The sequence below is a fragment of the Stylophora pistillata genome, chromosome 2, assembly GCF_964205215.1.
Source record: "Stylophora pistillata chromosome 2, jaStyPist1.2, whole genome shotgun sequence".
Classification (NCBI taxonomy): domain Eukaryota; kingdom Metazoa; phylum Cnidaria; class Anthozoa; order Scleractinia; family Pocilloporidae; genus Stylophora; species Stylophora pistillata.
The window spans coordinates 48,220,401-48,238,865 of record NC_142520.1 but is presented as its reverse complement, the minus strand read 5'-3'; the positions used below and the strand labels follow the sequence as shown (position 1 = coordinate 48,238,865).

Below are 18,465 nucleotides of genomic sequence, written 5' to 3'. Positions count from 1 at the left end.
TTCTTCAAGCGGAAGAGATATAAAGAATAATGATTATCAGTGGAGTTAATTATCTGGTCAAATTCGGGAGCTCAAGCGAGTGAAGTGTATCGGGAAAACTTCTGTTCTTATACTCGCTGAAAACAGTTTCGTGATATTTGACTGACTTAAATTCTCTTTTGGGTCGATTTTAATTTTCTTATAGGTGCCTGATATTAGAAAGGCAAGCTGCTTGAAGACACGTAGTAATAACTCCAAGTCACCTTGAAAACACTTTACAGTTCAAGTGCATCCAAAAAATCTAAAGCTGCTAACGCTGAAGCAGTCAAAGTCAATATGACTCGTAAACATTAACTTCCTAAAGCAATGTGATTTTGATTGCTTCCATTAGCTGTTGTTTGTGTAATATGTGCGAGAAAAAAAAATTGTTCATTCTTGAAACTAGTTACGTTGAAGAAAAAGGGAACGTTTCAATTTCATCATAACGTAGTCTGATGTCATGAGCAAACTTAGACCACTCTTTCTGTCCTAAGCTTGTAAAAAAGTTTTCGGCATCTTTCTTTTTGCGACGTCAGAGCTTAACATGCCTCATCCTTCCAATGCCAGAATATTCAAACTGAAAGCTTTCGACTGACCCTGAAATTAGCAGTATATAGGACTTGTCACCAATGGAACACGAGCTGGCTCACAGACAAGTTCTTTGTACCTCAGATAATTACGCATCCGATCAGAGTGGGATGTGGTAGAGTCTCAAACCTCTCTGTAGGCCACTCAGAAATTTTTTTAAATTCCACAAACGTAAAAAGTGCTTGCCATCTTAACAAATCACTTAAAATTTACCACCCCTCTCCATAAATCATAACATATGAAGTCGATCCTACGAGGGTGCAGAACGCTCTTCAGATATAAACTTAGCATAACGTTAAAGCTCAAAAACAAATCCTCTAATATGGCTCAGCTGGTAGCTAGAGGAAAGGTGCGCAAGTCTAAGGTGAATGGATTCACTTTTTCTTTCGTTCCAAAAATACTCTTGAGGACTTGGTCAGCGCCTCTGCATATCTAAACTTTTTTTTTTTTTTTCTGTGTGTGTGTGTGTGTGTGTGAAACGTTATGTTGTTTTGCTCAAAATTTAGATGGATGCTTAAAATAGTTCACCTTCAACTAAAGACAGTTCGGAATGAGTGAAGTTAACTGCATGATCAAAATTATATTGGCAATCGAAAGAGGGATTCTTAAATCTGTGCAGTTTGAACGAGACTTCTAACTGACCTCAAAGAATGAAAAGTCTTGTAAAAGTAAAGCGCAGTGACAAATAAATGTCCCCTTTAAGCAAATCGTTGTTTGCGAACGCTCTGATTCCGTCCTAAACACAACTTATTCTGATCAGCTTTTGCTCGGGCTTGCTTTAACAAGCAACAGGAAACCTCTTTAGCTTACCGCTACCGCATTCCATCATTACCATACACGAATGCCATTGGCCTTGCATGAAGGAAGTATACGTTGTCAGTTAGCTAGAGAAATCTATTTTTAAGCTATTTCAGCATTTTTCATTTCTTTTTGTTGTTATAGGAAAGTAATTAATTTTGGACCTGTTCGTTGTTTATGTAATCTCCCGCCTGCATTGTTTTAACTTAATTGCGCAATTCACTAGCGAAATATGTCTGGGTAGTACACTGCCGAGAAGTTTCGATAGTGACAGTGGAATATCATTCTAATGGCCGAAATGGTGTGCGAATCCTAATAAATGTGCCATTTATGCCTTCCTGTCCATGTAAAGGGATCCGTTATTAGAGTAGAAAATGAATACAGAAGTAGAATTAAGCTTAAGTCGGAAAAATTCTTAAGCAAAGACTCGCTGTCACAATCATGGTTGTCTACGTATGCCTCTCGTTAAAGAGTTTATTATTATTATTATGAAGAAAAATTGACAAAATGCAAAATATGATGTACCACTGCTCGCAGTTAGCTACAGCTATTCGAGGTGAGCAGTGGATTGACGCATTAAATAACGTATTAACATACAAATTATACTAAGTGGAATTACAATTACAATACTGAGTAGAATTAATTATTATCATACAAGACATTATAATAGGTTTACAGAACTAAGATATAGTAAGAATAGTTACAATACGAATTTCAGAACTAAGTATTAAATAAGAATGATTACAATACTAATTTCAGATAATGAAATCAAGAAAACAGAGTTAACTAAGATACAAAAGAATAAAAAGGGAGAACAGAATAATGATAACAATTAAATATTGACCAGTAAACTATATGGGAAAGACAAAGATTCACAGGAGAATTAAATAGAATTAAACCTCTCATTAAGTTTCAGCACAGAAACTCAAAATTTTTGCTGGTTTTGTACTCTGTTAATGTAGTTTCAACATGCAAGGAGTGTCAAAGACCTATAAGGAAGTGATTATCAGGCAATGCCACTAATGAACTAATGTCAATCGTCGTTTCCACCGATGATGTTGATTTTGTTCAAAGGCGTCCAAGAGTGGCAGCCAGTTTACCTTTAAAGTCTTTAAGCCTTTTTGAAGATGAACTCCAGAGTTCAGCAAAGGCATTCAATGTATAATCCAGAACATTGCAAAGTCCCTGTAATTAATGCCATTCACACGAAAAAGTTTAAAGCTTTGTCTTGTTTGCAAAGGGTTACAGCCGTCTTTCAAACAATGTCAAGAGTATCGCCTTTCAGCAATCAAACCGTTTGATCGCGTGATCAGCACGACGGATACTAGTTTGATTCACTGTACTCTTTCTTTCGCTGTGAAGTTTTGTCCTTTGACTGAATGAAAATGAAAGTGATTAATATTGCAGCAAATTCTTGACTACGTTGCTTTCGTTTGTTACCTCTCGCTGGGTTGTCTGAGGAAAACCCTCAGAATGCACCTTCCTCTCTTCACGAGAAGCTCTTGCCTGTCGTATAATGTGAGTAGCAAACATAAATGAACGAAACTAATAAAGGCCACTCTCACTTTTCAGTTGTCTGTGGCTCAGTTGGTAAAACTTACGATCTCGAAATCGAAAGAGTCACGTGGGAGGACTCGTCGTTTCTTTGTATTTCTATGTTCCACTCAAGGTAATTAACATCCCTCTAAATTTAAGTTGATTTTGTTGTTAAACTTCACATTTTCACAAACTGTAACACGTTGAACTGGCTCAAAATTTCAGTTGACGCTTAAATGACCACGCACACCTTTTAGCTCAGAATGTCTCACCCGCTAGTCTGAATGGAACGGAGCCATTGCTTACATAAATAGGCTGCAAATGGCGCTCAAAAGGGGACTCTTTATTGCCTACTGTGAATGACTCCGAAACAAAATAAATGTTCTCTATATTTCTCGAAGTAATTGTTGTTTTTCCTTATAGTCATCGGCACAAGTAATTTCTGATCAGCTATTTTCCTGTGAGTCTCTTTAATAGGCAACAACAACTTCTCTTGCGTTAAATTGCTTCTTATTACCTCCGCATTAAAAATCACCGCGGAAGCTATTGGCCTTAGGGACTAAAATTTATGAGGTCTGATTGAGAGGTCTATTTTTAACTATTTTGGCATTTTAGACAGTATTTCGTCTTTCATTCATTTCAGCCTTCAGAGAATATTACTAGTTAAAGAGCTGTTAATAAGAAGTAACTATACAAAAAGACCACTAGTGAACGAATCAGCTTGAGTCAATTCACTCAGTCTAAAAAAAGCCGCTAAATTAACCGTACTCTTCAGAAGCTGAGCAATGTGTACTTATGGTGGTCTACAATATTTATTCTTTTTTGTTTCTTTATTTGCTTCCAAGTCGTCAAAGCTGTCACTTCAGCGCTCGAAGGAGGTCAAAGATCTGGAAGGAAGTTCTTATTACCATTCAGCGAGCCTTACACGTAACGATGTGTGGCTGAATTAAATTTTTTGCCGTTTTTAAGTTAATTGGAAATGCAAAGTTGATCACAAACTTTGCTTTGAATTTCCTACGCCAGTTCTCCTCAAGGTCAGACTTTAAATTTAGAAATTCTCAATTAAGGGTCGGAAATGTTGTATGATACGCATATATACTTTCGTTTCGCTATAAATTGGTGCTGCTTTGCCATATCTTCCTACTCAGCTTCTCAAGAGGCAGTGAATAAGAGAAAATATTTTAAAACCCTTTCAGATTAATAAAAGTTGATCACTAAAAGTAAAATGGTAATATCGACTTTAGCTCTTTCGGGGTCAGTCCAGTGCTTCTGTTTAAATATTTACTGGAAGGATGAGGCATCTTAAGTTCTGATGTTGCAAATGACGATGCCGAAAGGCCTGAGGGGTCGAGCCGCCGAGCCATAAGCGTGGTGGCCTGAGTCTCAGTCCTATGCACAGGGTGACCTCTGCCGCCTGCCGGACCATATTTGACCATGGGCCTTAGCACAGACCTCAATATTTTCCAAAAACAATATACAAAATAAAATACAAACTGAATTATTCTAGAGCTACGATGGTTTTTTTTTGTTTTCAACGCATAAAAGCTCGGATTATGCCAGCAGTGCTGAACTGAAATAAAAGCTGAAAATAATGATCGTTTTGCTGAATTATGCTTAAAATTAACCCAGCACAATCTACCAAAGCCTAGCCTAAAGCGCGGGAAAACAACCAAACTGCCTAAAGCGCGGGAAAACAACCAAACTGCCTCAAGTAGGCTTTGGTAGGCTGCCTAAACCAAACTGCCTTAAGTGGGCTCCACGTGCGTAATTTGAACGAGCTCTATGAGCTCCTTGACGCTACGTGGCTAAATAAAGTATTGATTGATTGAAACTGCCTAAAGCGCGGGAAAACAACCAAACTGCCTAAAGCGTGGGAAAACAACCAAACTGCCTAAAGCGCGGAAAAACAGCCAAACTGCCTAAAGCGCGGGAAAACAACCAAACTGCTTAAAGCATGGGAAAAGAACCAAACTGCCTAAAGCGCGGGAAAACAACCAAACTGCCTAAAGCGCGGGAAAACAAACAAACTGCCTAAAGCGCGGGGAAACAACCAAACTGCCTAAAGCGCGGGGAAACGCAGACGATCAACTTGTGATTGGTTTGGGTTTTGCATCTGATTGGTTGAGTTTTCTGGACCAATCACAGGGGAAAGTAAAACAAAACCAATACTACCTCAGGTTATTTTCGACATTCAGATTGAATTGCTCTAAAGGACAATGTTTACTTAAATACCGAATACACACCAAGTAATACGAGCGTGGTATAATGCTCATGAATTGTATCGTTTCTTTCTTCAAATAATGAAAATGCTCACAGAAGACTGCCAACATCAAAAGTAACCTTATGAGCTCAAATAATGGCCATCTAATGGTTATTTGTAATGAGCGGAGTATATTACTCATATCTGTATCTTAAGTCGGTGGTAAAGCTGAGAGCTCTAATATGGAGCAACATGAGACTTTTAATTAACTCTGAAGTCAGCAAGACTGAAAAATCTCAATGCGTGTAGTACCATTTGAATTGATGCCCCACAGAAAAAAAAATAAATTTGACATTGACATCCAAAGAGCATTTACGCCTGGAAGAAGGATTGTAACCCCGTGCCATCCCCGCACAGCCCATACACAACCTTCAGAAACTTCTGATATTTAAACACTACAGGTGGTCACTCAAAACTCACTTAACAACAAATATAGCTTAGAAGCTTTACAATTCGTCAAAGTCCCAGATTTGGCCATTAGGACTATTCTCCACATTGGATAGTTTACCTTTACTCAGACGTAGGGAATAATCAATCGATGAAACAAAAAAAGCACTGAAAAAGTGAAGTAAAAACCTGTATTAGCACAAATATTGCGAAAAAATTGCCGTTGGTTAAAATTTATTTCGTTTATGTGCTATTTTTCATAGTTCCCTATAATATAAATTCTAGGATCAACATGCACGATCATCTCTCGTTTCGACAGCTGATGGCACCAATGAGAAGGAAGAGTCTTCACTCTAAAAGAAAAAATTAGAAAAGAGTTTTTAATAAGTTTTGTGTTCGATAAGTGATTTAATTGTCCTTTTCCCTACTTTTGTTTTCTTTTACAGATTTCTTTGAAAGCTTCAATTTTTTTCGCATACTTCAGTACGGTTGCTTGTTCAGCATATCTTCGTTCATTATTTTGTACGGAATTGGCGCTTAAACCACAAAATTTATCTACTTGCGCATGCCCGACGTTTCACCACTGTTCCCAACCGCTTGCGACGGTATCCTATCATCTCTTCCATGGTCGGATCATTCTATGTAGATACCTACGGATAGATGTCTAAACATGGCAAGCTGTATTTAGCGAACTCCCAAGGGACTCTTCTGAGGTCCGCTATCGACTTAAGGCATTAAGGACTTGGGCAGGTATCTGCTTACCGCAGAGTGTATGCATAATTTTCAAGCCCTGCTTAATATAGGTTTCACTATCATGGACTGTGAATATATGAAAATCATTTAAGAGCGATTTGCGCCGTAATGAACACTACCTCAGCAGTGAAAAATACGCATGAAAAAAAAATTGAACGTACGACCTCTGCGATACCGGTGCAGTGCTCAACCTACCGAGCTAACGAGCTAACTGGGAGGTGGTAACTATGTTGGTTCGCAATTAACCCGTGATCTGACGAATCAACGAGTTGTGAATTTCCATTACTTCCTACTAGTGTTCATTGCTGCCAAGATCGCTCTCAAATATATTCCTTAAACCGCAGTTCCCGTATATTCCATTCACATTATATGTGATTGATTCATAATGACATAATGACATTGAGATTGCTCCCCGAGTGCAATACAAAGATGATCACTGACGATGGAACCTTGAAGGTCGATTGGAGAATGCACATTTCATTTGAAGAACTATTGATTATACTGGCCATTAACAAATGGGACATTACATCCCAATAGGCGCAGCCAGAGAACGAAGAAAACTGAAAATAACAAAGTTAATCCTTTCCCTGACTTACCACATCTATAATCCAAACTTGAACCAGAAGTCGAAGGACAGGTGTCAGTGATTTGCTCTTTGTTTTTTCTTCCAACGAGGCATCTATGCTTTGCCAAATTCTCCTGACTTTTATCCGCTCGGTACACAAAGTCGATGTCAAAGCCACTGGTCAAACTATTTGGAACACATATCCACTTTTCATGGTTACTGGGGCCGGAGGGCGGAAGGACACACGGTACATCGAGATTCTTTTCCGTAAACTCTTGCGGGATTTGCACAGATTGAAAATGGCAATGTCCCGTGATGGGAATAATATGCACGTCCGTTCGTTCCTCGGCTCTTTCGACGATCCCCGGACAACGGATCTGAAGGCAGGCGACAAATTCATTTTTTCTATTCGAATCAACTGCCATTGTAGCATAATCGCCGACTTTGGAATCTGTCGCACCCTGCCGGTTTCCACGGAAACTGGAAGCGAGAAACGTCGCCTTTGCACTATGCGCAAGGACCTTGATAAAGCAAACATCCTGTTTGTTTATGTCGCTGGGGCTAGGCGGATACCAGTTGAGTGGGTTATTGCTGTCATCTATGCGTGGCGAGGACAAGATAAATGTTGCGTTGGCGCCTTGGGGGGGTTGGAAACGAAAATATTTATTGGCTCTACTTCGCCTGTAGCACCTTGCGTTGGATTTAGAAAAAGGATAAACTGGTCCACTGCCTGTAACACTGGTATAAAATTTGAACGACTCAACTTTTTTTGGTATTTCGAGGTCGCTTGAAACGACTCTAGCATTTGTTCCATATGAAAAAGAAGCGATGTTTCCTCCGTCTGGCGTTAGAAATCTTGAATTATCACTTTCTGCCTGCAGGTAACACAATCTTTCTCGCCAAGTTGGAACACAAGCGATGCCATCGGAGTTCGATGTTCCCTCTCGATAACCGTCTAATTGATTATCATTAGAAGAAGATCCACACATTACCCTTGCAGTTGATCCAGGAGGTGCTGACACACCCACAAAACAGAGTCCACCGGGTGCGTCAAAATTTAACTGACTTTTGCTTATAGCCTGGGTGATCTCAGTGACTAGGAACCTTCGGGAAGAGCTTCTTTTCCTTCGGGTACTGCCCTTTTCGTCACTCCATATATTTCCGGCCAGAACCCATCGCCCAGTCTTTTCATTCAGCCACCAAAGTTTGACAGTCGTGTTACCATTATCATCTACACTAATGTTAAGCTGTTGAGGATCCAAAAACACTTTCATAGGTTTCGAAGGAGTTAACTCATTTCCGCTAGTATCTTCAAAGTTCACCCTCATCATGCCAAAACTCGAGAGAATCTGTTCCTCTCCGTCTTCATCAACGGCTGAAAAGTCGCCAGGAGCTGACAAGATGTCAGATGCGTTTCTAGGATCGACCAGGTTCAGTCGCATATTAGCTTTGCCAAAGTAACTGGTTCCGTCTTCTTTCAAAAGAGAACCTCCAGGGACCTCAAGATCTGCAAAAGCAGAATCATCTGTCTCTCCGCCCAAAGGAACACTGAGATCCTGAGATGTATCGAAAACTACTGGCCGTTGCTTTGTGACTAGGACAACCTTTGTAATCACACTCTGGCCCTCTTGAAGATGAAAGACTTTTGTAAGATCCTCAAATTCTTTTAAAAAGGTGTCTTTGAAAGTAACAGCTAATCGTTTTCTTCCATCTCTAACTTCAAAAGAAAAGCTACCACTTCTAAAGTCTGCGTTCGTTTTTCTTTCTCCATCGTACTCAATTTGGGCAAATTGAACTGGCTTTTCCTCTTTTCCGCCCACGACAACGCCTCTGATCGTTAGAACAGCCTTTTTACAAACTCCACAGCCACAATATTTTGCCTTGGAGAGCTTAAATTCGGCGACACTTCCGCAAGCTATGTTCAATTCTTCAACCATTGAGACTCCACAGCAAAATGTTTTGTCTTTGCAAGCGTTTGAGTTGTCTGAATCGTTCTGAAGGCAGGGTACAGATGGACAGTCACCAACGTCAACCACATTTTTTGTCGTGCCCTGCTGTACACAATTTGGTGGAAGTTTCAAATGCTTTGTTCTGGGAATTGGCTCACAGAACGCCTCGTGCGCATCTGCCGGATCAAAATTAGTAAATGAACTAAGATGGTGCTTCGTCTCGTGAAAGTGATAATGGTTTCCTGACCAATCAATTGGCCATTTCCGAATGACGTTTGGCCTCTTTATCAAAACGAGGCCTGGTGCTCGACGACTCGTATAAAAATGAGTTTAATTTGCACGTGAATGAAAACTTAAAATCATAGGAAAGGATAGGCAGCAGGACTCGCTTTGAAAAAGATGCCAAAGGTAATTCGGAATTGGGCCAAAAATTCATGAAAACACATCCTTGTATTTAACATTTCATCATGATTCCAAGCCTATCAGCACTTTGCACGTCAAATACTAGACAGTCTCAAAATATGCTGTTGGTCGATCTTGTTGTTAAAAACTCATAACAATTTCAGATTTTTCCTCAAACTAGCTAAGTTTCTTTAAAAAAAAATACCTCCACAGTGAAACCAACATCTCTAATTTAATTTGCTCTTTTAGTAGAGATTAGACCTCTTACGGAAAATAATTTTAAGAAAAATAGATAAAACTAATTTACAGATTTAGCCCAGCCTTGGGCGCACGAATAATTCTTTCACTTTTTGAGTAACTATATAAACATCGATTCGCGCCGAAATGTAGGTTAATTTTTGCAGAATTTCCCTGTTCCCACGAAACAACCTTCAAAAAAGATCCTTTACGAAGCTTGCGCATTTTTGAACATCAAATAGGACAGCCGTTTTCCAATATGCTTTCGGCGGAAAAGTTTGAAACCATCGTTAGGACAAGATACCTACCAACTATTTTCAAGACTACTCCGTCAGAGAATTCGGACCCAAAGTCGTTTACTACTCGACAGCGGTAACTTCCATTAAACCCATGCTCAGCAGTGATTTTAAGAGTGTTGTCAAAACTGTACAGTTCCTTATCGATTATGTTATTCTCCTTAAACCTGGAGAGGTAACCAAACTATTTATTAATTAAAACCTTAGTGTGTGCACATCTTTCAGTAGAAACTTGAAGTCACAAACCGCTTGGAGCTTTAACCCCAGTGATTTCGCCTTTGTACCAAACCCTTTTCGTAACAGGTTAAAAGTGTGGACTCCTTACAACCAAATTTGAGAAAAATTGCAGCCTGATTTCAGAAAACTATTATTTTTTTCAGCATAGCGTAAATCGCCACGAACCTGTTTGTATAATTGTATTTGGTCGCGTCTGTATTAATACGACCCTTATGTAAATGAATCAATAGATAAATAAATAATTCCTGGGTGGAAACGATTCAAGCTTTTCGCATTTTAACAACAAGCAATGACATAAACTTATTGAGTCGCCGGATAGAATGAAATATTTTCTTACCATTCAATCTCCGGTGAAGGGTTTCCTTGGCCATTACAACAAAATGTAACATTCTGACCAAACAGCCGAATTTTGCTTTCGGGATGGATCGTCACAAATGGCGGAACTGCATGATTTACAAAATGAGATACTGTGTGGTTGTTGCTACAAGTATCTTTTGCTCCTTTTTAAGTAACGAATGTTGCCTTTCGGAGGCCTAACTGTTCATTGAGAAGTTTCTGTCTTGTAGGAAGTCACCAAAGTTCAGTGAGTCAGTCAGTCAGTCAGTCAGTCAGCCAGTCAGTTAGTCAGCCAGTCAGTTAGTCAGCCAGTCAGTCAGTCAGCCAGTCAGTCAGTCAGTCAGTCAGCCAGTCAGTCAGTCAGCCAGTCAGTCAGTCAGCCAGCCAGCCGATGAATCAATCAATCAGTCAGTCAGTTAGTCAGTAAGTCATTCGGTCAGTCAGCCAGCCAGTGAATCAGCCAGTGAATCAGTCAGTCAATTAGTCATTCAGTCATTCGATCAGTCAGTAAGTCAGCCAGTGAGTCATTCAGCCAGTCAGTCAGCCAGTCAGTCAGCCAGTCAGTCAGCCAGTCAGTCAGAAAGTCAGTCAGTCAGTCAGCCAGTCAGTCAGTCAGTCAGTAAATCAGTCAGTCAGTCAGTCAGCCAGCTGGTCAGCCAGTGAATCAGCCAGTCAGTCACCCGATCAGCTGGCCAGTCAGCGAGTCAGTGAGTCAGCCTGTCGGTCGATCAGTCGTTTAGTCTGGCATTAAGTCAGTCGATCAATCAATATGACAGTCATTCAGTCAAAAAGGAGGTATGATATGTAAGAGGAAAATACCTGCAATTTCCATCTTTGCGATAATGGTGGCCTTTTCTTGAGTCAGAACAACAGCTTTTTGTGTCACAGGAACAAAACCATCTTTAGTCACAAGCAACTCTTGGTCATCCGCACACACACCAAGTGCTGTGAAGTGTCCACTTATGTTCGTCTTTGCAAGAATGTTGTAGGGTGTTCCTGTCAATGATATTTTTGCTTCCGATAATGGTGTGTCATCTACTGTCACAACTCGTCCAGTTAGCACGTGATGATCACATGTACATGCATCACACGCGGCATTCAGTGTTCCAGTGGTACAATTCTGCGAACAATCTAAAAAGAATGATGACAGAAGAAGTTACCATGGGTGTGAAGTACAGAAGAATGTGTAGTTAGCCCTCTCAGCTAGAAAGAAAATTTAATTCCGGGAGCTACCATTAAGAGACCTGAGTTATTAGAAGGCACTGGTAGTAAAATAGCCCGATTTATTACTAACAGTTAGCCTTATTTTGTGTGTACTCAGCGTGCTTCATTCGTTAGTTTATGGGCCTCTTTTATAGTGTTCTGCGCGGAGATCTAAATTGGTATCGTCAATAAAAGTGCATGGAAGTAAATGACAGTTACAGAGAACAAAAATCAACCCGGATCGTGATCACCAGCTGCCGGCTCTTCTAAGATGAGACCACTGAGTTGACGATGTCCAAACTCTTCTAGAATAGCAGTGTTTTGCGCTATATCAAAGCCGTTTTGTTATCAGTGTACGCGCTGACCCTGTTATTTAATGTTTCATGAATGAAAAGGGGTTTAGACAAATTAGGAAATAGGGACAAACTCGTTAAGGATCTCATTAAATAACAAGTTTGGTCTTGTGACTCGCTAACAATTCAGATTACCTGGACAGCTCCATTCTGCGCATGGTTTGATCTGATCAGGTTTTCCAGCACATGTAATCGGAGCAAAGACTGCTCTTTCATTAATGGCCACACACTTTCTTTTTCTATATCTTGAACCAGTACCACATGTCTTCGTGCAGTCACTCCAAGAACTCCAACGAGACCACTTAGATTCTGCAAGTCCGGTAAAATATGATTAGGAAAACAACCAAATTAAAGTAATTTTTCCAGTCATCTACTTCAATTTAGTGCTTGTGCTCGCCTTGGGCGATTGACGCAACTTGTCGAAATTAATGATGCACTGATTAATGCAATTGTCGAAATTATGACGCAATGGGGCTGAGAAAGAAATAGAGGAGCTTTTTATAGCTTGGTGCTCCTGACTCATCCTTCGCAGTTTTAAATGGTGAGGTATGGTAAAAACCTAGCTTTAGAGTAAAAGTGGATTTTATATATACAACTCAAATTGAAATAAGTATGCAGGTCTTATGATATAAGGAAACTGGACACTTGAATGAAGGGTAAGGATTTCAAAAGCTGTGTTATTTGAAAGGATGTGACGAAAATATTCATCTTATGATTAAGAGGAGAGCTCAAGCTGCCAAAAATGCTAAATTAAGCGCCATAGATGCTTATTTTAAATTCTGCCGAGTTGAGAGTTTCAAATACATTGAACTACCACCGTGGGTGAAGGTTTTTTCCACAGTTTGGTACTAGGTTGTATTAACGAGTTAAAACATTTACATTTTGTAGTTTCTAATCTAATATCTAGTTGCTTTTGATAACACATGGTATAGGTCCCTTTTTATATTCCGAGTCATCACGTTCTTTGAAATAAGTATTTAATTTCCTGACATCTTCCTCACCCATCTTTATCACCTTCCATAATATTTCTCCGTTCTCATCTCTACCCACCATAAGTTCACCTCTCCTATTTTTCAAAACGAACTATTTTCAGCTACAAGATTTTACACATCTCACCTGTGTTGGGGACAAGATCTGCAATAGCTGTCCATGGCACTATACTACTGGTTGGTAAGATGCTACTCCTTGTTGACTCTTGGTTAGGTTGTGCAGATGTTTCTTCCGGTTTAAAGTCAGCTGATGTGGCCGTTGGTGTGGGTTTGGTCACAACTGATGAGGGTGAATGTGCAACTTGTGAGGTAAGTAAAAGGATAAAAAGCTCTCAAGACAAATTTTTGAATGAATGAACTTGAATGAAAACTTTATTTAGACACGTGGCATTGATGAGTCTAAGAAAAAGACTCGTTACAAAAATGTACGTGTATCTACAATAGCTATAGGCTAAGAAAATGTATTAAAAAAAAGACTAAGAATATTGCGCAGAATTTAAAACCATTTATACCCAATCAGCTACAATAAAATCTACTCAGAGTAGGAATCAGAAGTCCTGGCTTAACTTAACTTTCTTAAGTTGGGTAAGAAAATTTTTAAGGTTGGGGGCCTCTCTAACATGCGAAGGTAAATATTGTTCCAGAGACGACACGCAATATACGAAAAAGATCTGTGTTTAGAACTAGTGTTGGGGGCCGGCTGATCGAGTCTGCTACCAATACCGCGAAGATTGTAAACGCAGTTTTTAATTCTAAACACATTACTTGTATAATTAGGATAGCCTTTGTACACAACTATGGCTTTTTCTAAGAGCATGATCGCAATGTTCGAAGGTCAGGCCAGTCAACGAGTCTTTGAGGCTTCTGATCCCCCAGCATACTATGCAATATTTTCAAATTCTTTTCTCTTTCTTACGATTTAATTTGTAGAATAAACAGTACGTGAAATTTGGACCTATACTGCTGTGCCCATCAGAGAACATGAGGTGTTGTTCATCTCAGTTGACTCAAATTATCTTTCTCGGATTTCTCGGAAGAATAACTGATTATATATTTGTATGATAAGTATCTCAAACTTTTCCAAAAGAAACCATTAAAGAACGATTTGATTCATCCTCCTTCTTTGCTTATTTCGTTTCTGCTGAAGTTCAAATTAAATCATTTTTGGCCAGGAAACCATGGGACCCTTAAAGGCAGGAAATAATTGTTTTTTTTTTCTTTTTTTTAAATGTTCGCATTGCTGATGCAACCAACTTCGATTAAAGCTTCTTTCCCATTTTCGCTGTCTCAACAATGTACTGAAATGTTGAGAGCCTTCTCACCAAACCGTCGCTAATAACGCATCTCGCTGATCCGATGAAAGTTCTCAGATCTGATGTGACTTACATGGGTAATATAAAAAAAAATTTTGAAAAACAATGAGGATGGTGTATGAAACTGGTGACCATTTGCCGAAGTCAACCTAAAGTTTTATTCAAAACATCAGCTAAAAAAGCTAACTGGATATCAAACTCTGAAAATTCCTCCGAAAACTCAAAAACCCAACTGTAATATCAAACTCGAAACCGATCCAGACTGAGCATGAAATGTAAGCAATCTCTCTCCTGTTGTAAAGCTTATTCAAGAGCTCACAGCTGGTTTTGTGATCAAAGCTACAAAAACATCACGCAGCTGACTTCAGTCACGTTCCGATTACATGCTTTTGTTAGACATTGTTCACGTTTACCTATTGCAATATTGTGTTTTTCACGATATGCAAATCTTTCACTTGCGCTGGTAGACTGCTGCGATTCTATCTCAGTGATTTAAATTTTGTTCTCCGAGTGACAATGCATCTTAGATGCGCCATTTCGTTCATTCAAATGGCAAGGATAAAAACCAAAGAAAGTGTTCGAGGGCAAACATCCATGGTTATCAGTTCTTTTCCACAACGTTTAGAACATAGCCATATCGAGAAAGCAGAATCCCACCTTCTTTGATAAGAATGCTGTCGTTGTTTTTCATCATCTGAAATCTCTTTGTTTCGCTCGTAAGTTTCATTCAAAGCCACGTTCTGTAACAGATTAACCTTTGAAGCCCATCGAGGTGAAAACAGGGTCTACTTGTCCCAACGAATTCTGATAAACGGCGAAAACATTTAGCTACGTAGACCTTGAGAAAAATTTGACAAGTTACACCTTTTGCACATTCAGATCACTTCTTTTGTTGGGCATGTTTCATTCTTACTCAGAATAGCCAATTTGATTGACCCGAGTCGAATTGCCTCCTCGTATACAAGTTTTGATTCTTGATACAAGATTACTGTGATGTGGTCTGGCCTGTTTACTGAGAATTGGGGGGGAGGGGGCATCTTCAAATAAGTTTCCTTCGATTGTTTGTAAACTGCTGATGCAGTCCGGCCAAAGTCCCCCGAAAAGCGTTGTGATGCGCATTTAATCATATCCACATGTTAATTTGCGCAATATAAATATTAAATTATTATTATTATTATTAAATACCTGTCGAGCTTAAGCGAGTTTTCGGGGAAGCAGTCACTTCCAGTTCTCCAGTTAACGGTCCCTTGTATATGGAACCTTGTACAGCTACGAAAAAATAACAATAACAAAGGACATGAGCCATGTGAGCACATGCAGGTCAGGCACTGAAAGTGATGGTCACCAGAAACCACTTATATAAGATACGAAATTCTACAAATATCTATAAATAATCAAACCAGTTCTAGCAACGTTTTCAAGCGGCTCTTTCTGTACTTTAATATATCGGACCTTGTTTCGGCAGACAAAAGCTAGACCAGATCAGTAAGAAATAACAAAGCGTAAACAAGAAAACAGCAGTTTCCCGATGCACCTTCGTGGTTTATATCGTAACCAATAGTTCATCATTTAAATTCAAATTATTGAACTGTAGAATATTTACTCAGTAAGAAATAAAAAGGCGTAAACAAGAAAACAACAGTTTCCCGATGCACCTTCTTGGTTTATATCGTAACCAATAGTTCATCATTCACATTCAAATTCAAATTATTTAAGTGTAGATTATTTACTTACGTTCGTTTTCGGCATCGCGTAGGTGTTTTGGAACATATATGGCGATCAGGGTTACTGCAAGGATGACAATAATCACCGCGGAAATTACAACAAGGACGAGTACAAGTTTTCGTCTGGGTCTGGAAGTCTTTTCTGTGGGCTTCTCCACGAAATATTCATCATTCTTCGTAGGAATATCAACCAAAGGCACCATTTGTTTTTCTACCGACTCCATCGCGAAAACTTTATCGAAAGACAGTTTGTTCAGCACTGCCACGCCATAGAGTCACGTTCTTCTTGTACTTTATTCATTTGGAGTGACAACAGGACGTAATTGCGACTGTCCAATCAGCTTCGTCGTAAATAAAATGATGTTGGTTGTCTGTTGTAAGTAGGTGAGGTGGAGCGTTAAAAATAGCGGTATGAATTAATCATAATCAGTTTTAAGGTGCATTTGTTTACATTGATACATCATATGTATGCATATAATGTACACGCACAAACTCCGACGCTAACGTATTCTCACGTGCGTCAGCAAAACCGCCAGCTATCGCTGCTATTGCTAATCAACACTAGAACATGGAAGTTGAAGCCGCGGTGAATAGTGGTGGATATCTACAGAGCAGTAAAAGAAGTATCGAGCGCACAGACAGAATAACCAACGTATCAAAACATTGGCCAATAGTGGGAAATCAATTCGACAAAACCTAACTGTAAGACGCTCATGGCGCTACACAAGAAATAAGGTGATCAAAGCCGGAGACGAACTGAACCAAAAAAATTAATTGTAAACGTCACTGAGGCTACTGATCTTCGAAAATAAACTCGCTTTTAAAGTTCGAAAAACCTTTTTCTTCATTATGCTTTGCGCAAAAAGTTTTTATAAACAAAGGTCACAAAGCATTGTACTTTAACTTTTCCTCTGAGAAAATCAAAAGATAAACTTACTTACCATTTAATACCTTCCTACCAAAGTTCAAGTTTGTCTCCAGTCATTTTTAGAACAGTCGCCTCGTTCATCAGATTATTTTCCTCTTAGGCAACCATAGTCTGATTGGAAGTCATTTAAATCCACTCCAGTTGATTGGAGGTAAATTAAACCTAACCAATGCCTCTTGAACTGACCAATCAGAACGCGCAAAGCATCATTTACTTGTAAAGCATATATATGATCATATACTTCTGTACGTAACATTTCTTAAATAGCCGTTGCTCGGATTTCCAACACAAATCGTTCTCCAGCTCTATCTTCGACGATTCCTATAACATAACTTATTTCCCCTTTCAAGCGATCCTCAAAGAACAACGTCTTTGAAACACCACTGAAAATTTAAACCCACCAGAAACTACGTGCATTCATACACGACAGATATTCCGGCTAGTCACTTTACCCCAGTCTTTCCCAATTTCGACGCCATATTGAATTTCCTCACATGTACTTTTCTTGTTAAGAATGGTTACGATTATCAATGGTGAGATAGTACAGGACAATGATCCGAGAGCGCAAGAGTTTCGAAATCGTGGACGAAGACAACAACAACAAGAACAACAACGAACGTATGGATCACAGAACCAAAACTATCCTCCAGTCCAACAAGGGGGTTCTATATTCGATCAACTTAACAATCGACTGATTTCGGCTGGTTTTCCTCGATGGAATTTGGGACAAAATGTCGTCGAACCGATTGTATCGGTGGCGTTGATTCTTGCTCTAGTTCTCTTTGGCTTCCAAGGTTTGTTATTGGTCGGTGTTCTCTGGTTCATCATGCAACAAAGTCGACGATGAGCAACGTGCAGGACTTCGCAAGAAATTAAATCACATGGCATTAACGAATTTTATTCAAATTTCAAGCAGCTTCTACGTGTTATTGAAGTCATGGATTCACTGCTGGACAGAAAATAGTAATAAATTAGCTTACATAGTGGTTTTTATTGGCGAAGGCTCTTGTACAAAAGTAATAAGATTGATTCTGGTTAAATTTAAGAAGAGTACTAAAAGTCAGTTGAACAAGTACTAGTGAAGGTTACTTATCCTTTCCCTCCCACGATCTCATTATTAACTCTCCTTACATTTTTTATGATGTTAGTTGGGAGAATTAATTTTTTGATATTGGATCAGCTAATCTATTTTTCTTTATTCTCAACACTTGTCTGCTTGATATTGCATTAATATTGTAAGGAGAACTTCTGTCTTGATCACTCATGGGAGTTTTAGGGTTAATGAGTGGGTTGAATGTCATCTTACCAGGCCACTTTCATTCATCTCTCTAAATCAGAGCAAACAGTTATTGACCTAAAAAGAGTTAAATAGTGCTAAATGTTTACTCAATTGAGGTAAATATCCATCACTTTTGATATCACTGAAGTCAAGAGTAGCTTAGACTTTTCACTCCCAAGATCTCATCAGTTGCTTACTGCCTCAGAATTCTTTTGATGTTAGTTTGAAGAATTTGACTCTAAATCCACTAATAATCCCCTAGTTTATATTTTTCTCTTTCATTACTTGTCTGCTTGATTTTGTTTTGGTATTTT

General features: G+C 39.1%; 1 protein-coding gene and 1 long non-coding RNA gene across 3 annotated transcripts; one reads left to right on the top strand and one right to left on the bottom strand.

The window, feature by feature from the left end:
- Positions 1–5,118: 5,118 nt before the first annotated feature.
- LOC111336393 (cartilage intermediate layer protein 1) lies at positions 5,119–16,168 on the bottom strand. 2 transcript variants are annotated; one of them, XM_022942476.2, is made up of 9 exons: positions 15,955–16,168; positions 15,406–15,489; positions 13,035–13,208; positions 12,054–12,227; positions 11,182–11,493; positions 10,364–10,469; positions 9,802–9,956; positions 6,937–9,030; positions 5,119–5,940 (listed from the first exon to the last, which is right to left on the bottom strand). In XM_022942476.2, exons 1-9 carry the CDS (start codon positions 16,166–16,168, stop codon positions 5,936–5,938), a joined length of 3,318 nt encoding a protein of 1,105 aa, XP_022798211.1. In that variant the 3' UTR covers positions 5,119–5,935. The 2 variants fall into 2 exon arrangements, with proteins under 2 accessions (XP_022798211.1, XP_022798209.1); XM_022942474.2 differs by having other exon boundaries at positions 13,035–13,187.
- Positions 15,424–18,077, top strand: LOC148739989 (uncharacterized). Its single transcript, XR_015996404.1, has 2 exons — positions 15,424–15,540; positions 15,977–18,077. It is a non-coding gene; the product is annotated as an uncharacterized LOC148739989 (long non-coding RNA).
- The last annotated feature ends 388 nt before the right edge of the window (positions 18,078–18,465 follow it).